This window comes from Stenella coeruleoalba, assembly GCF_951394435.1.
Source record: "Stenella coeruleoalba genome assembly, chromosome: 19".
NCBI lineage: Eukaryota > Metazoa > Chordata > Mammalia > Artiodactyla > Delphinidae > Stenella > Stenella coeruleoalba.
The window spans coordinates 42,469,676-42,486,449 of NC_137165.1; the positions used below are offsets into that span (position 1 = coordinate 42,469,676).

General features: G+C 42.4%; 1 protein-coding gene across 9 annotated transcripts in view; it reads right to left on the reverse strand.

Moving 5' to 3' along the window:
• Positions 1-35: 35 nt before the first annotated feature.
• The window catches only part of BRCA1 (BRCA1 DNA repair associated), a 62,427-nt gene continuing 45,688 nt past the window's right edge, over positions 36-16,774 (reverse strand). For all 9 annotated transcript variants that reach the window (XM_079904266.1, XM_079904273.1, XM_079904271.1 and 6 more), the window contains exons 15-23: positions 16,305-16,615; positions 13,908-13,995; positions 11,580-11,657; positions 11,047-11,087; positions 8,199-8,282; positions 4,184-4,238; positions 2,575-2,648; positions 2,136-2,196; positions 36-1,294 (exon numbers count right to left, since the gene is read on the reverse strand). In XM_079904266.1, the coding sequence (XP_079760392.1) occupies positions 1,149-1,294; positions 2,136-2,196; positions 2,575-2,648; positions 4,184-4,238; positions 8,199-8,282; positions 11,047-11,087; positions 11,580-11,657; positions 13,908-13,995; positions 16,305-16,615 (938 nt within the window). In that variant the 3' untranslated portion in view covers positions 36-1,148. The remainder of the gene's footprint in view (positions 1,295-2,135; positions 2,197-2,574; positions 2,649-4,183; positions 4,239-8,198; positions 8,283-11,046; positions 11,088-11,579; positions 11,658-13,907; positions 13,996-16,304; positions 16,616-16,774) is intronic.

Here is a 16,774-nt window from a genome sequence, read left to right on the forward strand (position 1 = left end):
GAAAAGGCTCTGAGAAAGTCTGCAGGTGTGAGCCTTCAGAACAGTCATACTCGGTGGAAGTGTTTGCTACCAAGTTTATTTCCAGGTGAAAAGCACATTTACAAAACATATTTTGTACAATCAAGTCTTTACTGCCTGCACACACTGGGGGGCTAAGGAAGACCTAGTCCTTCCAACAGCTATAAACAGTCCTGGATAATGAGTTTATGAAAAACACTTTCTCTTCCTTAAGCAAACAAAATTATTTATGAATCTGTACAGTTCAGCAATAGGGAGCAAAGGGAAAAAAATTACCTCAAGGAAAGCAAACAGCTCCTTTCCTGGTGGGATCCATCATCTTACAGACATGAAATATTCATATCAGAGATCTTATATTTCAAGAGGAATGGGTTACATATCAGAGCTACAACAAAAAACATTTTATTTGTCACTAATGGGGAATTAGAAGATTCTCTTTGGACACCAGAATTCTTGAAAAGATTCTGCTGTTTCAGAGCACATGAGTGCTAAGAAATTCTTTAGAAGCCCAGCAACTATAGCCCAGACTTTTGGAGATCAGGGTCAGCAAGACTCCCCTCTCCTCTAATTAACCCTCAAATTTCATATTATATCCATTACCGCCTCTGGATTTCCTCCCCAATGCTCCACTCCAACACTTGAGAGCTGTCCAAGGACTGTTCTGATTATAAGTCACAGCACAGATCCCCAAGTACTCACCTTCCATTGAAGGATCTGACTCCTGGACTTTAAGAACACAAGGGTTTTGGGAAACAAATTTAGGGAAACCAGCTTTTCTCCTGAGACCAACCACTCTGCCTCCAGCTCGAAGCCGACAGCCCCAGGACGAGGAATAAGGCTGATAAATAATGAATCAGCATCTTGCTCAATTGGTGGGGTTTAAATGGTTTTAAATTCTTTTCAGGTGAAAAGTTGCCACAATTTTGTGCTCATGGCAGATTTCAAAGGGAGACTTGAAGCAGAAAATCTTTAAGGGACCCTTGCAGAGCCAGAAGTTCTTTTCAGGCTGATGTACATAAAATATTTAGGAATCGGGGCTGTGGAAGGACTGAAGAGGCCTTTCCCTGGGCCTGGAAAAAGGTCATTTCTTAAGCTCATTCTTGAGGTCCTGCAGAGATGGGCCCTATCCCCTATATACATGGCAGGCTGGAATCAGCAGCAGCTCTGGGGACCTGGGGTATCAGGTAGGTGTCCAGCTCCTGGCACTGGTAGAGGGCTACGCTGTCCAATACCCACTCTCGGGTCACCACAGGTGCTTCACACATCTGCCCGATGACTGGAGACAGAGAACACAAGCAGAGATTAGTGTCAATTCACATTTCCCCAGACCAGACTGTAGTCAATCTACTCGGGGCAACCAGTTGGATGAGTTCTTAGAGTGACTTAGGCAGGAGCAATATCACTGATCTTCAGCAGTGCTTCAGGACATAAAAAGCCTGAGGACTGACTGCTGGTGAAAGCCTATAGCCTCTGGCAACTTTATTAACATGAGCTCCAATCTGTTAAAGGAAAAGTCACCAGAGAGAGCAAAACAGCATTGCAATTTAATGACGTGGAAACATGTTTGCCATATCTTAAGTGAAAAAGCAAAACAGTGTGATGAGCATGATCACATTTGTATAAAATATATGTGTGTACATACATACACAACCAGGCCTGGTAGAATTTTCTGGTGATCATCTCCAAGTGGTGGGATTGCTGGGATTATTTTGCTGTGTTTGTGCTCATTTATATTTTATGTGATGAATTTTCATATTTAAGCACATCCCCCCCTCCCGGAAACAGTTCATGCAGTACTTTTATAATGCAAAACAAACAACAAAAAAGTTTTAAAAGGACATTTTAGCCATTCATTCAACAAATATTTATTGAGCGCCTAGAATGTGCTGAGAACTACATTAATGAAGCACCGGGTGACCTGTGTTGAATCAAACTCTTCCCACCCCATATGACGCAGGTACGTGCCTATGGCCTTCCGGAGCCCCACACAGGTGCACCATCCACTCCAGTTGATCTAAACAGGACATTTAGGCCTAAAATCACCACAGTAATCTGCACGCTTAACCTGGGTCCTCTACCCCATACTCCTCTGGATGAAGGCTTACAGCAAGACTCACCATGGAAGCCACCGCCCTCTGTCCAGGCATCTGGCTGCACGACCACAACTGGTTGAGTACCCTGTACCCCCAGAAAGGAAACAGCATTGAGGGTATCAGAGCAGGACTTTTGCGACAGTCACTTCACCATTTCTTGATAGCTTGCTGAAGCACACTACTCTGGGGGCAACCATGCAAAGGAGGGGGAAGGGCACATGTCAAAAAGGAAGGGTCAGAGGGAAAGAGCCTTCCCTGGGTCTGTTTAGTATTTGTAGCTCTCAAGCCCTTACTTATCCCTTACAGATGGAGTCTTCTGGCACAGGTACATGGGCAGAGAAGGGTGAGGGTGAAGTGAGGCTTCCAAGGCTACACTGGGGGGTTCATAGGGACTGAAAGGTGCTGCCTCGCTCAATCTCAGGACAGAACAGTGTCCTCCCCCGACAGGGCACCAAACACTTACCTGGCTGAGGGTGAATGATGAGGGCTCCTTCACCACAGAAGCCCCACACAGATGCACCATCCACTCTAGCTGATCTAAATAAGACATTTAGACCTAAAATCACCACAGTAATCTACATATTTAACTGGGCTCTCTACCCCACGCTCCTCTGGATGAAGGCTTACAGCAAGACTTCTCAGTGGAAGAGTCCCTGTTTCTCTGCTCCAAAGGGACGGAAAGGCCTTAAACTACAAATTCTAAGTCAATTTGCTACGGATATGCTACCTACTTTGGTTATCAGTCCCCATAAGGCCACTTGGTAGATAAGGTCTGAAAGTCAAATGAAAGAAAGAAAAAAAAAAATCGAAGATCTCATTTCCATTAATTTGCTAAACTGCTGGCTAAGACACTGTGAAAAACTACCTACCCACCATCCCTCCTTCCTTGCCTAATTCTGTGTTGGTGATTGATAATCACAGCCACTGACAGCACCATACTTGGTGGTAATTATTGTAAATGTCAAGAGATAGGAAGATAATTCATTCAGTCAAGAGAAAATACAAGTCATCCTGGACAGAGACTCAGCACGTCAGTGGGGAAAGGCTATATGCTGAGCTGGAATCAAATCACTTGAAAAAATCAGAAGAGATGTTCCACTTGGACCTGGAAAAGCAGCAGAACTGACCACTGGGTGGCTCCTGGTCACCTCTGGGTCTCTTTACCATCAGCCCGTTTCTGAGGATTGCTGAGGTGCTCCTGTTTGGCTGAGTGAACCGAGGTCAATTAACTTACCTCCAAAATGACAGCTGCTAGAGACCCTCGTTCTCATTATACCAAAGTACAAAAACCCTGAGAAACCTTTGAGTGGCGCTTGGAAATTTCATGAACACCCAATCAATAACCAATACAGAATCAAAATTACTTTGCCAGGTTCTTTTGCTGCCACTCATCTGTCCCTGACCAGATGCCAAGGCTGACTTCGGGGGAGTAAGAGGACCTGATCCTGGGGGCAGAAGTGGGTACAGAGGAAAAGGTGGGTAGCCTTTGTCTGGAAAAGAACGAACCAAATCTAGGCACACCCCAGGGCCTCAGTGCCTCACAACTTCCGAGCTGAGCCACATAGCACTCCTCAACATAACATCACATTCAGTGTCAAATTTAATTAGAAAATGTTCATCAAGAGTCTCCCTCTGCTCTGGGCCTATGTGGGGCCCCAGGCCCACAGGGCTTATGCAGCTGTTGTGCTCTCATCTCTGTATCAAATGGAGATGGTTTAGGAGGAGCAGAATTCCTTCTTGACATTTACAAACCCAAAAGGTATCTTCTCCCTAACTTATTATTTCCCCCCTTTCTTAGACCAAAGGGCAGTAAAAGCAGCTCTACCCCACTGAGCACAGAACATATTGTGTCCTAGATCCTAACTCTTCACTGCCTTCTAGCTCTTGAGAAGGGGCACAGGGCTAGTTTTTTTGCCATGGGCTAATGTTTTGGTGTGGTTTTGTCTGACAAGTGCTAGAGAAATAGAATAACCTCTGGAATATCTCACCCATATGAGGAAACCCCCATTAAGATGATGACATAGGGGAAAGGCTGGTGCTGGATTCGGCAGTTCTCCCAGTCAGTCTCTTACCTGTGGGCATATTGGTAAACGGTCCATAGCAACAGATTTCTAAGCCCTTGAAGATCTGGGAGAAGAGAGGGACAGAGGGGTGGAGAGAAAGAAACATTAGTTATAAAAGATATGGGTTTTTATAAAAAGCAATATAGAGACTCTCAAAAATGAAGAACTTTCCTTTTTTTAAAAAAATTTTAAAATTTTTATTGGATTATAGTTGATTTACAGTGTTGTGTTAGTTTCAGGTGTACGGCAAAGCGAATCAGTTATACATTTATATATATATCCACTTTTTTTTTTTTTTTAAGATTCTTTTCCCATATAGGCCATTACGGAGTATTGAGTAAAGTTCCCTGGGCTATACAGCAGGTTCTTATTAGCTGTCTATTTTATATATAGTAGTGTGTATATGTCAGTCCCAATTTCCCAATTTATCCTTCCCCCGACTTACCCCCTGGTAACCATAAGTTTGTTTTCTATATCTGTGACTACTTCTGTTTTGTAAATAGTTCATTTGTACCCCTCCCTTTTTTTACGATTCTACATATAAGCGATATCATAAGAACTTTCCTTTTCTTTTCTTTACCACCTGATAATTTCTGCTGCTACTTCCCAGAGACAATCAGCCCAATGTCCAAAACACTGATGGATTTTAGACTTTTTTTCATGTGTGTATGTATCTGATCTACCCTATAGTCATACTTTGTCATTCAAGGGCTGGGCATCCCACCTTGCCACCAATCAGGTCCAGGCTCTTCCCTGATGACCTCTGCAGGTAATTTTACTTCTCGTTAGAGACAAGAAGAAAAAAATTGGTCCTCCTTTATGTTTAATAAAAGGCTTGGATGGCAAGAGATTCAAACTATCAGCTGAAGTTTGATGTTTATCCAGATTTGATATATACATCAATACTAACCCTGACCCTAACTGGCAGAGAGGTCTATGTTTATTTTAGTGTACCTGCTCCTTTTCTCCTGGCCCCAGAACATCTGTTCCTGCCTTCACACTGCTCTACGAATGGCCCTTGTTCCTTCAACAACCTAAGTTGTTTTTAATCTAGAAGGGAAGCCTGGTTGTGCCTCTCCTCACTGAGCTTACTGCCTAAATTTTCAGGAGACACAGATCACAATGCACCTTGCAGGTACCTCTTCCACTTAGAGTGCTCAACAGACTGTCCGAAAGATCTTTCTGTTTTGGTGGAAATATTCTATATTTGCTTTAATAAGGTGGCCAGGAGTCACATGTGGCTAATGAGCACTTGAAATGTGGTTAGGGTGAGTGAGGAACTCAACTTCCTATTTTATTTAATTTTCGTTAATTACAATGTAAACAGCTTTGTGGCTGGTGGCTACTCTGTTGGACAGGCAAATTCTTACACATGCTTTGGCATGAATTCTTAGGGAAGGACTTGGGTATCGTTTCAAAGAACAAATCTAACTTTGTGTCAGTTGGCTGGATACATACCATTTAGGTAACCTTTGTTCTCTTGGCCCTTTTTCTTTCTCCCCATTCTACTAAAATGAAAATTGTCTAGGCCTAGAACTCACCTCCCTTCAAATAAGAGAGACTGGGGTAGAGAAAAATCAGGAAGCTAAAAATACAAGATGGCCTTTTAGCAAATGCCCACTCCCCCCCCATCCCATTTCAATCTCAGTCAGAGGAACAAGGACAGACAGCAGGACAAGTCTGTTTCTGTTGTATGTGACAGCCTCCACCTGTGCCATTCTCACTATCTGTATGAATAAACTGCATCTCCAACCTGTTGGCAGGATCTAGATGCTCATAATGCTAAAAGTTCTCCTCAGGTGGCCAGCTGGAGCCAAATGTTGACACAAAAAGTACAAAAGATAAAGAATTTTTTAAAAATTTTATTTATTTTTGGCTGCGTTGGGTCTTCGTTGCTGTGCGGGCTTTTCTCTGGTTGCAGCGAGCGGGGGCTACTCTTCGTTGTGGTGCGCGGGCTTCTCATTGTGGTGGCTTCTCTTGTTGCGGGGCATGGGCTCTAGGCATGTGGGCTACCATAGTTGTGGCAGGTGGGCTCTAGAGCTCAGGCTAAGTAGTTGTGGCGCAAGGGCTTAATTGCTCCACAGCATGTGGGATCTTCCCGGACCAGGGCTCGAACCCGTGTCCCCTGCACTGGCAAGCAGATTCTTAACCACTGTGCCACCAGGGAAGCCCAAGATTAGGAATTTTTACATCCAGGCTGACACTCACTGATGAGGATGTCTAGTTATGAGATCAGAAATTTGAAGTTTCACCTCTACAAATACATTTCTCTTCCACAAGAGAACGCTACAGTGACACGTGGTGTTTTCAGAATGACACTACTTTGACCAGGCACGTTCCACAACCGCCACCCCAAATGCAGGGCGAAACTCCAAATGCCGGAACTTCCTTTCAAGGAGGGAAGAATCTGGTGCTGATTCTGCCTTGTATCCAGTGGAATAAAACATAGGACTGGCTCACACAGAGCTCCCCTCAGGTGCAGGCAGAAGGAGAAACAGGGCCAGCAGCTTTTCTTGGCATCTAGAAGTTACTTGATAGGCTCAGAGGGTGAGGGTGGGCTGACCCCAAGGGTTCAGAGCTCCAGGGCTTGATTCGTGATCATCTCCCAAAGCAGTTTTCCTTAGAAAATCATCTCTGTTGGTTCTCTCTCAAGTTCTATAAAGGAACAGGAGGTGCTCCGTATGTGGATGTTCTGACATGCCCAGTGGTACACACTTGAAAAAGGAAGAAATGCAGACCAGGAGCATAAGCACTCAGCCAGTGACCCAAGAGCAGCCAACTCAGGCCTGACAGGCTGGTGTGAAATCTTGCCTGGATTTCTCCTTGAGAGAACAACATAATTTTGGCTACATCATCTGTTACAGTATGATCTGGGGAAGAAGGTCACTGAATCTTCCTGGGCCTCTAGTCTTTCATTTGTAAAGTTGTTAGAATAATCAATTTTTCTCCTGGGTGAAAACTTCTATAATGTGCCAGGAAACTATGGTATTGTCATTAAGAGCTCAGATTCTGGAGGGAGACTGGTTCTAGTTGGGTTCAGCTCCTAGTTGGGTTCACAACTAGCTGTGTGAGCTTGGGCAATTTACTCAACCTCTTTCATCCTTAATTTTCTCATCTATAAAATAGGCATAATTATAGTACACGCTTCCCAGGGTTGCTGTAAAATTGTTTAGTTAAGATAGGGTCGAGTGTTTGGAGCAGTCCCTGGATATAGTGAACATTACACAGATGTCAGCTATTGATTATCAATCACTTTCTCTTCTGTGCTTCCACAGACAGCCTGGGTACATCCCCCTCACAGCACTTACCACACTGCTGTAGAGAAAGACACCATCGTGAAGTAGAAAGAGCAAAGGTTTTAGATTCACATCTGTCTCAAATCCCAGCTCTGCCATTTATCAGCTAAGATTTGCACCCTAGAATGAAACCCAAATTATATAACTTCTCTAAACCTCTAAGCTCCCTCATTCATAAATCGGATAATAGAGTTGGCCCACTGGCCTACTGTATCCAACAAGTTCCGCTTCCGCAGATTCAACTAAACTGCCAATGGAAAATATTTGAAAAAAAAACTGCCAATGGAAAATATTTGAAAAAAAAATTTTTCTTCCAGAAAGTTCCAAAAAGCAAAACTTGAATCTGCTTTTTGGCAACTATTTACATAGCATTTATACTGTACTAGGTCTTAGAATTAATCTAGAGTTGATTTAAAGTATGTGGGAGGATGTTACATGCAAATGCTATACCATTTTATAAAAGGGACCTGAGCATCTTTGGATTTTGGTATCTGCAGGGGGTCCTGGTACCAATCCCCCAAGGGTACTGAGGAATGACTGTACTTATTTACTCTGCTGTTCCAGAAGAACTAAAAAAACTATATGAATGCACCTACTTGGTATTCTAGCAGTGTAAGGGGCCATCTTGTAAGGCCCCTTACAAGATGAATGAGACCATCTCCACGAAGTGGGCAGGAATGCAGAGGGGTGGGTAGGTTTTTTGCCAACATGGGGGAGGAGGGCTTTACCTTCCTGTCCTGGGATTCTCTTGCTCGCTTTGGGCCTTGATGGTTTCTTCCATTGACAACATCGCCTCTGACTTCAAAATCATGCTGAAAGAAACCCAAGCCCAAACCACAGGGGTCAGAGAAAGAGAAGCCTCCTTCAATGGAAACAGAGGAGATACATCATATTTAAGGAATCAGATATTGCCAGGCAGTTTTGAACCCTATCTCCCCCAAATCATCTTTTCTGGTGGACTGCATGAAATGACCAGCATCTCAGCTGCTGAAATCAATTCATTGAAGCAAATCTTTGTGGGCAGAAACTAACAATTGGCTTTTCACCTCACTGGGACTTAACGTATTTTAATTTGCAACATCTATCTCCTCTCAGAACATTCACTTAGCATTTAAACTGCTAATAGTCTGCTGTTATAAAGATAACTGGAGAATTCCTGATCTCTTAAATTAATGTGTATTACCACCTAAAGAAATAAGGGTTTCTCAGATTTCCATTGAGAGATTTACAGTTAATGAAACCAAAATAATAAAATATACATTTAATACTGAAGAAAGTAAGAGGCTTTTCATAATCACTATTTGGACTAGCCAAGGCTGGGGGAATAAAGAATAATAGGATTAGGGAGGTTAGAGGTTTGGGGAGAATTCTGGGGAAGAATGCTTAGAAACAATTCTTACTGAAACTCAGATTGCAGGGGAGACCACATCTGTTGCCAAGAGAATTAGGAAGAATAATAAAGTCATGGGTATAACCACAGGTTGTTATTAGGTGAAAGAACTCTTAGTATTTCCTAGTCACGTGAGTGAGAAGAGTCTGGTGATAAACATGTCATCTATTTGAAGATGACCCTCAAATTTATAGACCTGATTGTACCCCTGTGCCTACTAACCTCTCTACCCGGAGGTCTCCTATAAATCCCCAAATCCATGCACCTAAAACAGAGCTCTTGATTCTACTCCTGCCTCCTGCTCCCCGGCCTCCCAGGATGCTCCTCCCCCATGTCTTCCTTATCTAATTAACATCACTAACATCCACTTCATTGTTCAGGCCAAAAATCTAAGCATTACCCCAATTCCTGTCTTTACCTCATCTTCCAATTTAACCTATTAGTAAGTCCTATCTTCCAAACATCTCAAACCAAATTCTTCTTACCATCTCCAGGCCTCATTACCCTATGAATAAAATTCAAATTCCTTACCACGACTTACACCAAATCCTACCTGATCTGGCCCTTGTCTATGACCTTCTCCAACCCCTTGTCTAACCTCTGCTGCCTACATATGATTCACCAATTACAACTCTCTGGCTATACTGGCCTGTTTTTCTTTAATAAACCAAGCTCATTCCCATCTTAAGACCTTTATGCTTGCTGCTATTCTGCCTATACCATTGTTCCCTACATTTTTTTTTGTTTGTTTTTTAAAATTTTTATTTATTATTTTTATTTATTTATTTTATTTTTGGCTGCATTGGGTCTTTGTTGCTCCACGCGGGCTTTCTCTAGTTGCGGAGAGCAGGGGCTACTCTTCATTGCGGTGTGCAGGCTTCTCATTGCAGTGGCTTCTCTTGTTGCGGAGCGTGGGCTCTAGGCGCGCAGGCTCAGTAGTTGTGGCGCACGGGCTCAGCTGCTCCGCAGCATGTGGGATCTTCCTGGACTAGGGTTCGAACCCGTGTCCCCTGCATTGGCAGGCGGACTCTCAACCGCTGAGCCACCAGGGAAGCCCCCTACATTTTTCAAGGCCAATTCTTTCTTGTCTTTTAGGTCTCAGCTCAAGCTTTTCAGAAAGCCTTCTTGGGTCTCCTTACCTAAATAGTCAACCTCTGTCCCCGGCCAACCGCCAGTCTGTTGTTCTATATATTTCTTCATAGTGTTTATTGGTATTTTAAACACATCTTTATTTATTATGCATCTCCCCTCCACAGAACATGAATCCCACCACAGCAGGGAACTATCAGTCTTATTTACTGCTGTATCCCTGGTGCCCAGCACATAGTAGGCTCCCAATAATATAAGTCACTGAATGAAACCAACAGAAACATCAATTAATTAATTATGAATATGCTGACTAGTGCATAATAGTTTAAAACTGCTTTCGCTAATTTTATTTTGCCTGATCTGTTGTCACCAGCAGCTCTAAGATGGCTGTTCTAAAATTATTCCTCCTCCTACGCTCTATCTTATTTACCTCTCGCTGGTCTCAGTATCAAAGAGTAAAATAAAATCTCTTTGAAGGAATCAGATTTCTAAACAGATACATTTGCATATTAATATGAAGGATTCTTTTCAACTGTGAAAGAGTTTTCTACAAAGGTGTATGTGTGTAAGATTTAGGTGGGCCTGTTTCTCTCTAGTTGTGGCGCTCAGGCTCACTAGTTGCAGCACACAGGCTTAGTCGCCCCGCCGCATGTGGGATCTTAGTCCCCCAACCAGGGATCGAACCTGCATCCCCTGTACTGGAAGGCGGATTCTTAACCACTGGACCACCCGGGAAGTCCCTGCTTGCATAACTCTTTTTTTTTTTTGGCGGTACGCAGGCCTCTCACTGTTGTGGCCTCTCCCGTTGCGGAGCACAGCCTCCAGACGCGCAGGCTCAGCGGCCATGACTCACGGGCCCAGCAGCTCCGCGGCATGTGGGATCTTCCCGGACCGGGGCACAAACCCGTGTCCCCTGCATCGGCAGGCGGACTCTCAACCACTGCGCCACCAGGGAAGCCCTCGCATAACTCTTGATGATCCACATCATCAAGGAAAATCTTCAGAAAGTAGTGCAAGGCAGGAAGCAGATAAATTTTCGTGACTCAGTATGACTCAATGGCACCAAGTCTTTCTGATTAGTTTGTAAAAGTACCTACCTCATCCAGCATCTTTCTTTCTTTAATAGACTGGGTCACCCCTAAAGAGATCACAGAAAAGATAGGTCACACAAGAGCAGAAGACCTCCCTTCATGGGGGTAGATGGTGCAGTGATTCACATAAGTGTGTGGGAGAAATAACACTGAATAGAGGTCCTCTCTCTATAAAGCCACAGCTCCTTAATAGATTTCCTTCTGGAGACACCGTTGATGATTAATTTAAACATTATAAAAGTGCCTGCTGCACATGGATTTCTGCCTACCATTAAATAAATCCCTAGTTCATATGCTAACATTACCAGGAGCAGATTAGGTCCTATTAGTTATAAAAAGAAATACATTTTCCCCCACATCACTAGCTATCTGAACAAAGAGCTATGCATTAAAGATAAAGCTAGTTTAGTGTTACCACTAAAGACCTTTTCGTAATTCAGATTCAGCATCAGCAAAAATCTTAGGTGTTAAAATGTTAGGTGTCAAAATGCAATTCTGAGGTGTTAAAGGGAGGATGGGAGAAATTATATGGTACTTACAGAAATAGCTAACTACCCATTTTCCTCCTGCAATTCCCAGAAAATATTTCAGTGTCCGTTCACACACAAACTCAGCATCTGCAGAATGGAAAACATCCAAAGGATTAGAAGTTGAAAACAAAATCAGGAAGGGCTGCCATAAGAAGCTAGAGCGCCCCGCTCCTTATGCTACTTGAGATCAATCTGGATTGATGATTCCAACACCCCTGGTGATAGACTCAGAGGCTGGAAGCACCCCTAATTCTAACCAGCAGGTGTGGATCTTTGGAAGTCTGGAGAAGGCTGATACGAAGTTAAGACCACAGGAAGTGTCTGCCCTATCTTCTAGATGCCAAGGCCAGCTAAAGATGTCTGTCAGCGTGCTCAGGGAACTACCCATGTCGGTAGTATTGATACACGTGGACGGGCAAGATCTATTTTACTGGATGACGACATGTGAAAGGAAAAGAAAACAGTGTTGTTGAAATCCTAAATTTGAAATGTCAATGATGAATTTTCACTCCCAGAACTTCTACTTGGGGAATCCTAACCCCTAATTCTTAATTCCCTTGCAAGGCATAAAAATATAGTATTTTCATAGTTTTTCTCTTTTCAATGTATTTCAGCAAGCAGTAGCTGAAGAATCACTTCTGCTTATTTTTTAGTGGTTTTTTTTGTTTTGTTTTGTTTTTTTTGCGGTACGCGGGCCTCTCGCTGTTGTGGTCTCTCCCGTTGCAGAGCACAGGCTCTGGACGCGCAGGCTCAGCGGCCATGGCTCATGGGCCTAGCCGCTCCGCGGCATGTGGGATCTTCCCGGACCGGGGCATGAGCCCGCGTCCCCTGCATTGGCAGGCGGACTCTCAACCGCTACGCCACCAGGGAAGCCCCTCTTCACAATTTTTAAAGCTTTTTGTTTAACTGTTGTGAAGGTTGACTTAATAATATGCTTTAAACTCAGAAATCTTAGCTCATTTTTAGTTTTAAAGTAGCAAGTGTATTGCCTTTGAGTTTAAACACTGAACTACTTTAGATTTAACTTGCATTTTAAAGTTTTCTTTTCACCTATCAGCAGCCTTGATCCAAACCCATAGCTTAAGATATATTCAAGTTTAATGACATTCATCTCTAAAACAGTTTAGTTCATGGTAACTTGTTTTGGCATCGGATTCCTGTGAGCATTATCCCCTGACCCTGTAGTATGAGCTTTACACAGTAGAAACCTGAGCTCTTAGAAGTTCTAAGGCAGCATGTGCCTGCCGAGAAGTCTGGACCCTGTGCTCAAGAACCTTCAGCTGTATGAACAGAAACACCCTGGAGAGGACCAGGGAGTCCATTTTGTTAGGAAGGTTTTAAGAGTTGAGCTTCAATCTGTATCTTCTGTGTGCCATAGGCACCAGTCTTTGCTTTCTGGAGCCCATGAGTGAACCTAACTCCTCCTCCAGATAACAACTCTTCAGATATTTCAAGACACTTGTCTTGTTCCCTTAAGTCTTCCCATTCCTTCATTTGTCCTTCAAATGACTTGCTTTGAATTCCTTTTCCCCATTCTCTTCATCTACCTCTGGATAAACACTCTCCAGTTGTCAGGGACCAGCATGAAAAGAAAGCATGGTGCTCAAAACAGAGCACACACCTTCCAGGTGTTCGCTCCAGTGGGAGTGGGGTAGGGTGTCGGGATCATCACCTCACTTGCTCTGGACATTAGGCTTGTATCAATAAGGCCCAATTTCAAATGAGCTTTGTTAGCAGTCCTGAAATGTTTACTCAGATTTAGCTTACAGTCAACTAAAAGCCTCTGAGGTCTCCCTTGTCATCACACAAGTCATACTTAAGATTTAAAAAGGGGAAGGTGTAGGACAAATGAATTTTTCCCTTCACTTTTTTCTTTTTCATATGCTAGGCTATCTCAGAGCTGATAACTGGACTTGTTTCCTGTAAAACTCTCAACCACACTCAAACTAGGTGTTGGAGTGGAGTGAGGTCATGGAGCTAGCTAGGGTTTCCAACCACCCAGATTCTGAGTGAAGACTCACTTCTGCTCATTCCCCTCTTTGCCCCATTTGTTCCTCCAGGACTCGGGCTCTGCCTTCCCAGAAAGCCCTCACACAGTGTAGTCCAGGCAGGGTGGACTAGGAGAAGTGATTCATCGTTCTGGCTCATCACTCTCCAATCTTAACACAAAATAAAAGGGGGTCAGGAAATAGCAAAACTATTATTTTTCTTTCATCAAGCAATAACTGATTGACTATTGGAAGACGGTCACCCATGCTATGCTTAACAAACACGCCCATTTCTTCATGTAGTTTTATGCAACAGATGCAGCATATTCTGTAAAGGTTCTTGGTGTACCTGTTTTCATAATGACATGAGTAGTCTCTTCAGTAATTAGATTAGTTAAAGTGATGTGATGTTTTCTGGCAAACTTGTGCACAAGCACCTGAAATCAAATCAAATATCACATTATAATAAATTACATCTAGAACACAGCTTGCGTATTAGTTATCCCAGCTTTGAACCTCCATTTTTCTCACAAAAGGTACATCCTTTTTATTCTAATATGAAGTTTCAAAATAAATAGTAATTTAATAAAAATTATGTACAAATCAGAGGAAGAAACTCTAAAATAGTCTGTGCTAACAGACATGGAATTATAACCAAGGATTCAAAATAATATTAATTTTCCTTTTAATAACAGATACCATTTGATTCCCTAAGACAGTTTCTTTGCAGAGTGACACCCTACTATACTATAATTTAGATTTATCAGCCTACACTTTATAAGCTGAGAGGTAACTTGCCTATACAGAAAGTTATGCTCAGATATGTCACTTAAGAACAAGATTCAACCTGCTGACAGTTTTAAAACGTTCAAGTCAAGATGCTTCTAAAGGTCAGTACAAAAACTATCAATTCCTCTTAAGGAGAAGGATTGGAAGAGACTCATATTCTTCCCCAAAGAAATCTAGAGTCTTCTAGCTATTATCTATCAACCAAATAAAAAATCAATAGGCAGTAAAAGAAATTAACCAGATCCATTATAGACACATTTGACATAATCAGCAGCTACTTCTTGGTAAATTACTTTGTTTACCAAGGGCCATCATTTACTAGCCATCACCACCCACGCCAGTATTTCCATCATTTACTAGTCATCACCACCCACGCCAGTATTTATGTGCCCCACGAGATTGCAATGGAGGGTGGGCTGTCTTTCTTTCATGCTGCCTCACTCCATACTGCCACAGGGCACTGAAAAAGGCAAGCTGGAGAAGCTAATGACATCCTCCCCCCACCCCCCGGCTTTTGCCACTGCCCTTTGCCAGGATCATTAGCAATTCTGAACTGATTAATTGCTGAAATCCCGCCTTGAAACAGCGTTCAGTTAGAAGAGCAACTGCTGAAAAGATCATCTTAATATAGGCTTCGGAATTAATCATGCGTAATACAGTCAGCAGCTTTCATGATAAATTTACCACACTTCGGCAAGTCTGAATAGAGCTGAAAAGTTTTCTTCTTTGCTTGTTTAGAGACAATATGTACCCAAGCCACTTAGAGTCTCATTTGCAGTTCAGGATTGCCCATGGCAAGAAAGATTAGATCATTTTAGCCTTCTCGGAAAAGCTGATCTCACAAAACAAAGGAATAAGGAACGCTAATTTTCAGTGAATAAATGGGAATTTTAGATGTGTTGGCAAAAGATCAAGAGCAGTATAAACAGACATAGGTATGAATTTTTAGAGCAAATAGCTGTTCTGGGCACATGGTTGTGAGATGAGAATTCTGGCATTATTGATGAGAATTTATTCATTGTATCTACTAGGGTAGACAAGGCTTACTTTGCCCTTTTAGTAGTGGGACACATCTGGTCACAGAGGTCATGCTGAGCTGCTAACCTATAGAGAAGCTAGGATGAGAAATGGTTTCTATTCCAGGAAGGATATATTAAGAAAGATACTTAAGAATGACTGAATCATTTCTCAGTGTGCAATAAATAGCATCCACTATTGAATCTGTTTGATACTCTGGTGTGTTATCATGGTTTTAAAGAAATCTTCACTCAATTAATGATTAATTAATGGTGATTAATTAAGGGGAGATAAATTTCCTATGATGTCTGAAATCTATGCTCAATCCAAGCAGAAACAAAGTTTCAGTGGTCTTAATATTTTAATGGGTATTTTTCCACAGCACAAAACAACTCCTGTTTCTAGCAGGAGATGTCAAAATCCTAACAGGGATGGGTTATTGTAGGGTAGAACTGACAGGGCAAGCTACTGGATAACAGTGTTACAAGCCAGGATAAAGATAAATAAACACTGGAGAAATGCCACTATCTGGCCATGTACTTGGAACCAGTTTAAATTTAGTTAATCATGCTGGCAAGTTCACTCAGATGTGAACAAAGGTGGGGAAAAGATGCCTTCTGGGGAGTAGAGCTATACCTCCTTGCTTTTTTAGATAGAAAGAAAATTAAAATAAAAAAGCTCTGGATTATACTCAAAACCATAACCTTTCTGCCAAATTTAATAATTATTTCCTTTACTAAATACATACAAAATAATCCATGCTATAGCTTTATCTAGGTATAAGTTTTCAGAAATTAGTAATGGAAATTAAATTACATAGTAATGAGCTCGTTTGCCAGATTTCTTCCTATAGGTTATTCACAGCTAGTACCCATTTAAAGCCATTGCGGTATGTCAACGAAGGCTCAGTCATTAGGGAAATACATATGGATACACTCACAAATTCTTTTGGGGTCAAGCCTGATGCCACCATAGAAATTCTTTTGTTGCCTCTTTGTGTTGAAGGTATCAACTCTGGCTTCTCCCTGCTCACACTTTCTTCCCTCACATTACACCCTGCAGTATTAGTAGTATGAGCTGCAGCCGGACTCCTGGGAGATTCTTCTGCTTGAAATTGGGGTAATTTCAGTGCAGAGGCTGAGGGTGGCATGCTGCAGACATGAGCTGGCTCTGGGGCTCTGTCTTCACAGGGATCAGACTCAGGGTCATCAGAGAAGAGGCTGATTCCAGATTCTAGGTAAGGGGTTCCCTCTGAAAGGAATGAGGAAAGAAATTTAATATATATGACAGTGAATTCTGAATTATAACATCTAGTCTCTGCTAAAAATTAAAAAGACAGATTAAGTTAAGAGAAAAATGGGTACATTAATAACACTGTTGGTAGATGTGCAAAGCAGCTTAACTTTTCTA